At 40.9% G+C, this 12915-nt stretch overlaps 1 protein-coding gene across 2 annotated transcripts in view; it reads left to right on the plus strand.

The window, feature by feature from the left end:
* The window catches only part of LOC119742606 (ubiquitin carboxyl-terminal hydrolase 24-like), a 99203-nt gene that overhangs the window by 1402 nt on the left and 84886 nt on the right, over positions 1-12915 (plus strand). For both annotated transcript variants that reach the window (XM_038218722.1, XM_038218724.1), the window contains exons 2-5: positions 1280-1472; positions 8239-8450; positions 9418-9579; positions 12039-12110. In XM_038218722.1, coding sequence (XP_038074650.1) covers positions 1280-1472; positions 8239-8450; positions 9418-9579; positions 12039-12110 — 639 coding nt within the window. The remainder of the gene's footprint in view (positions 1-1279; positions 1473-8238; positions 8451-9417; positions 9580-12038; positions 12111-12915) is intronic.

Below are 12915 nucleotides of genomic sequence, written 5' to 3' on the forward strand. Positions count from 1 at the left end.
TTTTTGCAGCTTTGATTCTTCATGAAAATGCCAGATGAACAAGAATTGTTTTCGATAATTAATCTTGAAGATGCACTCTTTCCTAAAAAAAACCTAGAAAATTATATCACCTGAGCCTCATGGGGATTTCCCCCCTTGTTTTGGGCCAATTTTAAGGCGGATTTCTGGCTGGGGCCATATTGGGGGTCACCCAGATCAGGGAAGACATCTACAGTTTTGCTCTTTCTTTCACAGAAATGTCAATATTTAGTCAGAGATTACATGTACATTAAAATTGAAATAAAAAAAAGTTAATGCAAAGTCCCAAGATAAGGGGCCTTCAAAATTTGAAAAAATGCATGTGACTCATCATAATGGATCATTTTTGACCTTCCCTAAAATTAAGGTGTAAGGCATGATGGGTATTATGTTCCTACATTCCTGCTCTACTACAGTACCGGTATTTGTACCCATGTATCCAAATTCAGCTTCCCAATCAATTTCAATCTCAAGATATGGGTCCTTAAAGATATAGTCCAACATTTGTAATTTGTGCATTTTGTTCGTTTGAAGCAACAAAAGTGTTCAAAATCTAATGAAGGATACTGAATAACTAACCTGATGAAGTTTCAGCTAAGCTTCAGCTGTATATTCCGAGAAAAAAAGCATTCTAGGATCTCAATTTCAAATCAAAAGTTACTGAATCATGTTTTGAATTGTTTTGAATTGCAGCTATACGCAACGTCGCGCACTGATCTGTCGAATTATAGCAACTGCGCGCGCGTGTGCGTCGTGCCAATGCTTGGGCGCGCTTCGCCGAATAACAAAACGAACTACTAATTTAAATTTTCCTAAGGTGCGTCTTAAGACGCACCGTTGGAAAGGCTTTCTTTCGTTGATTACTTCAAAATGGCAGCTTTCCAGAAAGAATAATTTCACAGGGAGTTTAGTTCCCTTACTATCTTTCAACCAAGTTGTTTTTCAACAATAATTACACCAGTTACTTTTCAGATGGCTGCAAATCATGGACTATAGCTTTAAAGTCAGCGATTTATTCTATGGGCCAGTCAGTTTCCCCTTTTTTTGGCAAAGTTAATTGAACTTTGTGCTGCCGTAACGCCTCAAAAGAAAGCAATTTGAATTTTTGCTTTTGACCTTATCTATAGAACAACTATCAAAACCTTCCCACCAAGTTTGAAAAAAATCTGTAACATATGGTGCCATGGCCCGTTGAATTGGCATGGAATGACCCATGAGTAAGGATGAAATTATTAGATTTTTTTTAAACGATTCATTCTAGGAGGCTAAGTTGTCGGCCAGGCCAGGCCTAAGCACTATGGAGGAAGAAGACCCAGAGATGTGTAAGGAGTTCCCAGCGACAAACCTGTATGAGCTGGAGGGGCGTGTCTTCACAGACCAGTGGTCCATCCCTTACAAGAAGGAGGAGTCACTGGGGAAATGTCTGATCGCTTCAACCAGGATGGCCCAGGAAAGTAAGTACTACATGCAAAATAACAGTAAGGGGCGTGTCCTCGTAGACCAGTGTTAGGAGTCCATGGGAAATGTCTGATTGGGGGAGGGGAGGACTTTGGTAAGGGGCGTGTCTTCACAGAGTCCCTTACAAGAAGGAGGAGTCACTGGGGAAATGTCTGATCGCCTCAACCAGGATGGCCCAGGAAAGTAAGTACTACATGCAAAATAACAGTAAGGGGTGTGTCCTCGTAGACCAGTGTTAGGAGTCCATGGGAAATGTCTGATTGGGGAAGGGGGAGGGGAGGACTTTGGTAAGGGGCGTGTCTTCACAGAGTCCCTTACAAGAGGGAGGAGTCTCTGGGGAAATGTCTGATCGCTTCAACCAGGATGGCCCAGGAAAGTAAGTACAACATGCAAAATAACAGTAAGGGGCGTGTCCTCACAGACCAGTGTTAGGAGTCCATGGGAAATGTCTGATTGGGGGAGGGTGAGGGGAGGACTTTGGTAAGGGGCGTGTCTTCATAGAGTCCCTTACAAGAAGGAGGAGTCACTGGAGAAATGTCTGATCGCCTCAACCAGGATGGCCCAGGAAAGTAAGTACATGCCAAATAACAGTAAGGGGAGTGTCCTCATGGTCCAGTGCTAGGAGTCAATGGGGGAAATGTCTGATTTGGGGAGGGTGAGGGGAGGACTTTGGTAAAGGGCGTGTCTTCACAGAGTCCCTTACAAGAAGGAGGAGTCACTGGGGAAATGTCTGATCGCTTCAACTAGGCTGGCCCAGGAAAGTAAGTACATGCAAAATAACAGTAAGGGGAGTGTCCTCATGGACCAGTGCTAGGAGTCAATGGGGGAAATGTCTGATTGGGGGAGGGGGAGGGGAGGACTTTGGTAAGGGGCGTGTCTTCTCAGAGTCCCTTACAAGAAGGAGGAGTCACTGGGGAAATGTCTGATCGCTTCAACCAGGCTGGCCTCAGAAAGTAAGTATAGTATGCAAAATAATAGTAAGGGGCGTGTCTTCATAGACCAGTGTTCCATCCCAATACAAGAAGGAGGAATCATTGGGAAATATCTGGGGGAGGGGAAGGGGAGGAGACAACTGTGGTAAGGGGTGTGTACTCACAGAGGGGGGTCGGTCCCTCACAAGAAGGAGGAGTCACTGGGGAAATATTAGATTCTAATTGCCTCAACTAGCATGGCCCAGGAAAGTAAGTAAATATGCATAATAACAGTAAAGGGTGTGTCCTCATAGACCAGTGTTCCATCCCAATACAAGAAGGAGGAGTCAATGGAGGAGTCTGATTGGGGGAGGGGAAGGGGAGGGGACAACTCTGGTAAGGGGCATGTATTCACATAGGGGGGTCCGTTCCTTACAAGAAGGAGGAGTTACTGGGGAAATATCTGATTTCTTCAACCAGGCCGGCCAAATCCAGTAGGCATGTGTACAGGGGGATGGTCTACCTTTTGACACATAACAATCTGAGCTTTTCTTGAATTTCACCAGCACCGGTACTCTCTATAATTTTGCATACATGTGTACAAATTATCCCAAAAGAAAAACGGTGAAATCAGCTGAAATATCGAACTGTTTTTTCCGACTTACTTTGATTGACCCCTCTTACATGTACTTCTACAAGTTAGTCAAATGTCAAATTAACCCGCCTATGTAAGCATACACTCTGTGCCAAGTAGTCCTTTCAGTCAAAATCAAACAAGTGACTGTTTTCAGGAGTTTAGAATTCCAAGCCTACATCAAGCAGGATTGACTGGCTGGGACTGTTAAAGTAACTTGATACAGCTGTGCTTTGACTCCCGGTGAGTGATAAAACAGCTGTGACCACAACTTGCCTGCTTTGTCTGTTGACCCAGTTTGACTAGTCACAGTGCTTGCTTGGCATATGATCTGACTGCTGGTGACTAGCCTTTGTTAAAAGTATAGCAGGGAAAGTGGGAGTGGATTTTGACTGTCTGTGACTGTTAAAATAGCAGGAGGTTAAAAGCTTCCCAACTTCATGAAAAGGCCAACTTCATCATGTGTATTGAAATGTCTAATGACTCAGAATAGCCGGTAAAATGAGATCACAGGTTTTTGTACCAGCAACTCCCTTCCATTATCATTGTTTGAAGTCTCTGCCAACAGTACAGAGTCCAAAAAATATAGTACTGTTGATTTTATTGACCTAGAAATCTAGATTTTTGGGGGGTTACAAAATAACTGTAGATGTTATGTCCAATGTTCAATTTTTGTGTCGCCTAAACAAAGTTTTGGGAGAAACACGAACCTGATAGTTTAATATTCTATGGTACATACATGTCTTGTTTTTGTCTTTTTACTGCCAATGTAACAACCGTGATTAACCTTGTCTCATTTTACTGTTTATTAATCTTCTTAATTATATCTTTGTAATGTTTTTATTGCTTGTTCTATTTTTATACTATTGTATGCTTGTTGTAAATGCTGGGCACCTTTGAAAAACAGTGTGCCACCGAAAGGTCTCCCCAGGACAAACAAGAAAGAAATAAATAAATAAATAAACTAACCAGTCCTAAATTCTATATGACTGTAGACCCGTAGACCCGTAGCCCGATATGTTACAGTTTGGTTCAGTTTTTGAAAAGATGCATTACTTCTACATGCTTTTCGTGGATTTTGATAAAATTTGGATGCAGTGACCCTTGGGTGGGAAGGTGAGGTCAAAGGTCATGTAGGGGTTCTTGGAGGTCATTGTTCGAATATGTTCGAGTGTTGACGCAACAGCTAAATTTGTTAAGATTTCATACCATATCACAAAATATTATTGAATGAAATTCAGCAAAACAGTGCCAAACACGTTTAAAAACCGCTCTTCACTACATCTTCATGTGCATTTACAAGTCTAACATGTAATAGTGGTTGGAGAAATCGTAGATTTCAAAATTCGGTTGTCCTAATTTTGTTTCAAACCGAATGACAGTTACATGTAAATCTGATTTCGCTGGAAGTTCCCATCCAGCTCACAGTCACGCCGACAAAAAGTGACGAGTGAAGTCACTTTTGTGATTTGCAGGATTCAATGACCACTGGGCCTTTACAAAAACACTCCAGAGCTGTAATGTTGAAGAAAAAAATGGTGGGAACTCTCTGATAAGTCAAATGGGCAGGCTAGTCATGAACCAAGAAGACCAAAAAACTAATCAGTTCAGAAATTCCTTAGCCAGCCATACTCTTTATTTGGCAAAAAAACAATGATACTGGTAATGTGTACAGAAGTATGCAATTTATGACAATTGATACCAGAAAAAGTTGCACTTTTGTACATACGTGCGAGTTGAGTGTGAACATTTCATTTCTAACGCAATCTTCCAACAAAAGTGTCTTAAAATGGATTTCTTAAAATCTTTTTGCCCTTTCATTTACTGCATACTTTCATGTTCTTCAAGGTTCAGTAAAGGAAAAGCTAAAAACATAACCAACAAAACTTGAAACTAATTTTAAGAAGTTTTTGTTGAAAGATTACGTTAGAGGGGAAATGTTCACATTCAACTTGTATACAAAAGTGCAACACATTATTGCTATTTTGTGCCAAATTAAGAGTATGGCTGGATCGCTAAGGAATATCTGTACTGATTAGTTGTTATTTGAGCGAGAGGTGCCCAGTAGTTTTTGAGCTAGACAAAAAAGTATTAGTGGGGGACTTTCTTTTTTGGTTGAGTGTAGTGCACAAATTTGGGGCAGCAGCAACGATTTTTCCTGTTGCGTTTATCACTATTCAGCTTGCTTTCCGTATAAAACTGCTGAACTATTGGCCACATCAAGAAGATAAAAATGTGTAAAATACCGATGTTATGCATGAAAGAACAAATAGCAAAGTAAGGGTTAAGGATCCCACCTTGCTATTCAAAACAAGCAAAAAGTATACAAAACTTGTACGCTTGCACATGTGGCCATTGTGTATGTTTTTCCATTTCCTGTTGTACAGGCGAGGATTATCCAATAGGCACAGTAGGCTTTTTCCTGGGTTTTTCCAGCAGCTATGAAAACAAAGCTTTAAACAGGATAGTGTAACAGTATTTGCTATAAACTACTAACCCCCAAATCCATCCCTTTCTGAAAATTACAGCGAAAACAAATTGTTGTATATTACCTTTCAGGGCTCTATCCGTGCTCTTCAACATAATCAATTTTGTTAATTTTAATAATAATAATAATAATAATAATTATTATTACCCGGGATTGGACATTTGGGAGACATCCCTATAGACTTGTGCTTCAAACTTTCAAACTTAAATGTGCCCTAACCCAATATTCCCTTGTCCTTTTTCCACGTATTTTGGTATGTTTACTAATTAGACGAGCAACAAAATTAATACAATCTAATTGCGACACTAAAATTGTGCCTCTAAAGGGGGGCTGTGACATTAGGGAGACATGAAAATGTCTCGCTAATGACCGATGTCCCCCATCGTGCGAACAAATTACGATAACGTGTCTCCTTAGTGGTACCTTTACACGTATAACATTTTCAATTTCTGTCTTTTATTCAAACGGAAAAAGTTACTTTTGTCTATTTTGGATGTTTTCAACTCTCTGATAATACAATTTTACTTTGGGTTGCTCTGCACCCCTAACGCACAAAAAAATTACCCCTGAATTATTGTCGGGCTGCAAATTATTAAAAAGTTGTTAAGTAAATATGCCACAATCAAATGTGGGCGGATTTTTTGGTTTCAATGCCTCACTCAAAAGTGAATGACTTTTGTATGGCTAGAAAAATAGCAATTAAAAACAAAGTCTAGTTTTGAGAGTTTAACACAGAAACGGCACGGGGAAACCAGCTTTAAACCTGCATCTGTACATTAGTGTATTTATGAGTAGCTTGCTGTGTTTCCCGTAAAGTTAAAAATAAGTTTACAGAATGTACTCCTGTGTATACAAAGGAATGTTGTTGTGTTTGAACGTTGATAAATATTTTGTTCGTGCAAAGAAGAGTGCAAAGTTCAGGCTGTGTTGTTGTGCACATACATGTATTGAAGCAGGCTACGTGTGTACTATACCTGCTAGGGCTGTCCTGAATATATACTGAATACTCGAATATTCGATCATTCGTTTGAATATTCAAAAAGACAAAAAAGTATGCACAGCACACACGACTGTGACGTTACTTTAACCCTAACTGCCCTGAATCCTTCAAAATCCTCTTTGCCAAAGTGGAGGAATTTGGAGGATTGAGGTTACATGGCAAAAGTGCGTTACTGATTTCGTAGGATGCACTTCGTCAAGGTCTTGGGCAGGACCTTGTGTTGTTTATGCTCGGCCATGCATAAATACAGGCCTGGATTATGCTTGAAATCCTCCGTACTGCTCCAGGATGTCACTGGCCAAGCCTCAACATATTGACAGTCGCTGCCGCAGGATTTTGAAGGATTCAGGCAGTGGTCACCCCTCCATGCATGGACCATATTCAAGAAATAATGGAGGAATTTGCAGGATTGAGGCTATGCTATTTTTCCTTGAGGCCCATTGGAGGATTTTGCAGGATTGAGGCTACATCCTAGCAAAAAGGCCTAGGGAGTTAGGGTTAATAGTACTGTTGCATTTTTTATTGTCAGATGCCATCGTTTCTGTCGATAGCAACTTTTTTGTTGACACCTATTTATTGGTCCCATTCTAGCTGGGTAAAGTCCCTTGATAGTTATACAGTACTTACTGCAAAACACTTGAGCGGCCAATAGCCATCGCCGCATTCAAATTTTAACCGGCGCGCTTTGTTCGCAATTTTGGCCAGCGAGGAAGGCAGCTGCAGCTGGCGTGTGTAGAACTGTATTCGGTCAATTGCTGTTTCGAATAAAAGAATACTAAATTGTAATCACCAGGATGGAATTTGAATTGGAAGGATGTTCAATATTGATGTTGAAAGTATTGAAGAAAAGAAAGAAGATACAGTTCGATTCGAATGGTGGTTGAGTTTCAAGACATCTGCACTAATGTTGTGCATCTAGTCAGGTTGACCAGGCCAAATCTACCCAGAACGTTAAAGATATAAACCAATCTGAACTCCATAAAACCGACCCGACCTGGCCCGACAAAAATTCAAGGAAAAAAAATGACCCTAACCGACCGAAAACCAAACCGACCCCAAAAACCCCTGAATATCTGGCTTGGGCAACTGTGTTCGCTTTTTGTGCCTGAACTTACCCGCGTCGCGTGAATATCGTCGTCTCTCAGTAATTGAATCATAGCGTATGGTACTCAAAACGTGACCTACTGTTGGGCCTACATGTTATAGACCGTGCGTGATAGACCGCAAACGGCATTTGGTCGTACCGGGCACAGTGACTCTGCAGTAGATACTGCACTGTGTGAATTTCCGAACTGTTTCGGTTTTATGGGGGTTTAGTTTGGTTTATTTCGGGTTTTTCCGGGGGTTTTCCAAGATGGCTTAACCGAACTGACCCGACCCGAAAATCACAAACGCAAAACCAAAACTGACCCGACCTGACTGAAATGATGGACAAACCAACGCGACCCGACCTGAACCGAAGTCGGTTTCGGTTTCGGGTCGGTTTCAGTTTCGGGTCAGGTTTGCAAAACATTAATCTGCACTAGTAGGCAGGAGGTCGTGGGTTCGAGTCCCACCCAAGTAAGCGTGTGAATTGTTTTCTTGCAAGCCTTTGGGCATCACTGAGTATACATACATACAGTGTTTATAAAAGTACATTGGTGAATGGGAAAACCCAACATTGCATCCCTAAATTAAACCAAAAAAAGCAAGTGTTAAAGCTCTCCGTTTTTTGTTTTTGTTTTGCTAGATCTGATCGATTCGGACGAGAACTGCAAGCGTTTTGTGAGCCGCTGCATGCCCGAGGCCATCAAGAAGCTCATGGTGTCCAATGCTGTGCACCGGTGGGGTGCAGAGATCCAGGAGGGTATCTACAACATGCTGCAGCTGACGGTGGACCTGATTGCCGCAAGACTCAAGCACAAGCCGGTGCCTGTGGATCTGCTGGGCGTACTCTCCATGGTAAGGAGTTAAAGCTGTTATTTAATGGAACGTTCTCTTTATACAGTAACTCAAAAATTTGGTCAAGGGTGTGGAGTGTCATGGCCTAGCGGTTAAGAACACCGGACTCATGCTCTGGTGTTTCAGAGGCAACAGTGGCATGGGTTCGAGCCCGGGTGGACACTTGTGCCCTTAAGCAAGGCACTTAACCAGTATTGCTTCGTCCTTCGGATGGGACGTTAAGCCATAGGTCCCGTGTGTTGTGCAATGCACGTAAAATAACCCAGTGACATTTATCACTGAGAGAAGGGGTTTGCCGCGGTGTTTCTGGCCTCCTGTTAAAACTGCCCTGCTGAGTATTTAGGAGAAGAACCAACCAAGACCCAAGAAAAGAGAAATTACTGTGTAAGGTACATGTACGCCATACTTTGTTGCGAAAGTTGCATACCTAACTGCACTGTGAAACGTTTGTGAGATGTGTCATAACTGAAATGTTGCACAGTACCGGTACATGTTAGGCGACTTACCCAATAAAAAGTGGAGTCATCAGGGTTTGACCTTATAACTTTTTTGTTCACTAGCCAGCCGGCTACTGAAACAGACTCTTAACTAGCCCGGGGGCATTTTCACTAGCCCGCATTTTGTTTTAGCTCAACTACAACATGCCGTATTTTCAGGCTCAATTCTGAGGCAATTTTGTCAGTGTTTTAAATAAACAGATCTCATTTAACCCTTTAAAACAGTTGATAAAATTAGACAGAAATTGCTGAGGTTTGCTTTCTGAATTTAATGATTTATTTCTTCCTGTCCTTTCATCTTTGCCTGTAGCCCAATAATTTTTGACTCGCCAGCCGTGCTACTTAAGGAAAAGTTTGACTAGCCCGCCGCTGTTTTGACTAGCATTTGGCTAACGGGCTACCGCTAATTTCGAACCCTAAGTCATGCCAATGCGTCATGTTTTGTGAAATTGGCTGCTATTCCACTGCAGGTGTTGAATCCAGAAACGGAGTTCCACTACAAGAATCGTTCTAAACACTGGGACAAGCTGTACTGGGAAGACAAACTTGGAATAAACGACACGTACGCCGCCAGTCCGCCGTTCAACTCATACAAGGATCCCTGCGGGTGGCTGGTCAATCTCATTAACAGGGTGAGTGTGATCTGATACACCGCGCCCTCTGGAGACATGCACACAATAGGGAACCAAAGATTGTATACATCTCCACAGGGCAATTCCTACAGATGAATACGTCTCCACAAGGTTTTCACGAAATAGATATATGGATTTTACTCAAAAACTAGGAAGTTCCAAGCTATGTTGATCCGTCGCAAATGGAAGAGTTTTAGAAAAGGGATATTAAGTCCAAATTTCAGCCAAGGAAATTAATTCTGGTTAAAATAAGAGCATTTTTAAACTACACTTTCAAGCTCGAAACATTTAGTACACGAAAACAAAGGAATGTCTCCACAAGGATACAAATTCCACTATGTGTGTATTGGTTCATGTGAGAACTGCCGGTTCAATTTGGGTGTTTTCTCTAAGAAAATGTTCTCTTAGAAGGTTTCCCAAGGACGTTATCTTTAAGGTAATATACAACATTTGCAAACATCAAAAAACAGAACTAACAAATTATTATGAAATACCTTACTGGACTGTAAGTGAATGACAGTCTACAGTGCATGAAATTACAGTCGGACATCGGACATTTTCCGACCACTTTCATGGTTTGTCCGACCAAATGCAGATGTGCTCGGACAAAATGTCCGAGCGATTTATGTATTCTTTGTGGAGTTGTCTTTTTCAGAAGTATGAAATAAACGCTTGCACTCAAAAGTATTTTGTTGTTTATTTCCGATGATCCGGTCTGTAATACTTACCGTACGCTGAGCGGCTGCTAACTACATGTACGTGTTGTCTTATATTCACGCAATAGATGCAACGCATTTACACCCCAATCATTACACAGTCTAGTACAGCGCGGCGTGCACAGCGATAGATTGGCATTCGTACGTACGTGCCGTTTGCCAAAAAATAGATGTGAAATCAAGTCGATAAATTGTGTTTCGATCAGCAGTCTTCGTGTTTCTTCTACAAATCAGTTAATACAACTTTTTGTACTTTTCAAGTCATTTTATGGAAATGAGCAGTGGCCGTTTGTGGAATTCCCAGTTAATTTCTATTGGGCAAAAGTGTTAAATTGGACCTGATTCAACCTCTATTCCTTGCTATAATGATTCGATCGAGCCTCTTTGGACATTCAGAACTGCAATTTCACCCAGTTTAAGTTATGTGTTCTGCAGACTTGAATCAAGTCTGTATAGTGACGAGTCTAAATATTATAAGGACATTGACGCGCATACATGTAATGAGAATTTAGCAAGATCAAAGTACGTTGTGTTGCGCGGTATGCTTTAAGTGCGTGATTGTTACTAAATTCTCACAACGTGGCTTACTACAGAAACGAGCGCGCGAATGCCCGGCGCTTGTCATTGCAACTACATAGTGTGTATTATGGATACGTACGTACGTAAACATACATACTGTACATGTACACACGTGTATGTACCGTCCACGTGTTTGAAGTATAGTAAACGCGGCCTTTTGAAAGTTCGTCTCAGATGGCAGATCAAAACTTGACAATGGCAGAACACTTTTGATTGTGCTCGGACATTTTGTCTGACCACTTTTTTGGTCTAATTTCACGCACTGGTCTAAAGCATCCTGTGAAGTCATGGCACCTTGTGTGCTGTCATTTACAAGAAAAGTGTTGTTTTTTTTATCAATTTCCAATGATGGTTGGCCGATGGTCGGCCGACCATCATTGGAAAAAACGTTTTTTTCAAATACTGCCCCCAATTTACCAAAATTAGTAAGTCCACATTTTGTTTGCAATCAGTTACATATCCGTGAGCGGGTGCAAGCCAACTAGTCTGGTTCCCTGACCTGATAATTCTCCAACGTCTATAAATTGCTCTATTTCGTCTGAAGTAGGGTCAGGGAACCAGACTACAAGAACAGCGTTTTTTGTGGTTTTTCCAGCATGTATGAATACAAAACTTGAAACAGGTCAGTGTAACATCAGTACTTGCTATCAAATACTACCCCCACCCCCAAATCCATCCATTTCTGAAAAATACAGCAAAAGCAAATGTCGTATGTTACCTTAAAGGTCATTCACATTAATTTGTGAAGCAGTGTATGGTGTGTCTTTCCTGAACTCACTTGTGTAGACCACACAGTGCACGCACACATTGAGATGAAATAGGCAAAACTAACAATTTTGTGATTTTTTCACATTGTTTTCACATTTGTGATGCGATCAAGCTAAATGAGTTGTTTGTCGACCCTGGTCAAAAAATGTTTTATTACAGATTTGAAAAGAGCGCAATCTCAGCATTACTGATGTGAAAACCACATGCTGATACCATCTTTAGTTCAAAAATTATGGAAGTCAGAACACCAAGAAATGTGATGAAGTGATGTGATGAAGTGGTCCTATTTTGGCCTGAATCTCCAAATGAAAATTCCCGACAAACGACTTACATGTATGTAGCTTGATTGCATCACATTTTAATATGAACCATATTTTCTTTATTGTGCTAAAAAAGTTTGGAGAGAAAGGTGGGTTGGAGGAGCTGAAGACTAGAGCCCTGGAACCGTGCGAAGAACTGGATCCAACGGTAAGTCATTCAGGTACTGGTGTAAATATATTCATATAATCTGATAGTTTTCTCAATTTATTTTTTCAAACTGTTACAGCATCCAATGGACTGATTGTAAATGAAATTTCATTTTTTTTAAATATATATTTTTATATAGTTGTTTTTCAGTATTGTAAATTTCTTGTAATTGAGCCTTTGGCTGCAATATGATTTTTAAGCAATAAACCATTCAGTACATTTTGACATGGAAAATCAGTTGCCCCATACAATCGATCTTTGTCTTTGAGAAAGAGATTCTGCAAGGATTTCACTCCGGCCATTAACGCTAACTCCCTCGCATGATTTACTAGGAACCATACCCATCCTGGCAAACTCGAACACCATATGGGAAACTGCACACACATATTTCTGACTTTGATTCTGGAGGTGTGCCAACCCAATGTAAAAGACTGTCAGTTTAGCAGTACTGTACCCATCCTGACAGATTCCAATAAGACATGCCGTTGGGGTTTGATGGGTTGAGTTCTGTTAGGGTTAAAGGGAATAAACAACATTTGCAAACATCGAAAAATAAAACTACCAAGTTTTTATGAAATACCTTAAAATGATGTTGGTAAATAACAGTCTAAAGCATCCTGTAAACTAAGGCACCTGGTGTGAAGTCATTTTCAAGAAAATGGTATTTTTGTAAAAATTTCCAGCGGTGGTCGGCCGACCACCGTTGGGAAAACCTAACTATTTTTCAACTACTGCTCCAAATTCACCATTAATTCAGTCCAAATTTTGTTCGCTATTGGTTACATGTTCATGAACGGGTGCAGGC

This window comes from Patiria miniata, unplaced genomic scaffold (genome assembly GCF_015706575.1).
Source record: "Patiria miniata isolate m_02_andy unplaced genomic scaffold, ASM1570657v1 HiC_scaffold_6, whole genome shotgun sequence".
NCBI lineage: Eukaryota > Metazoa > Echinodermata > Asteroidea > Valvatida > Asterinidae > Patiria > Patiria miniata.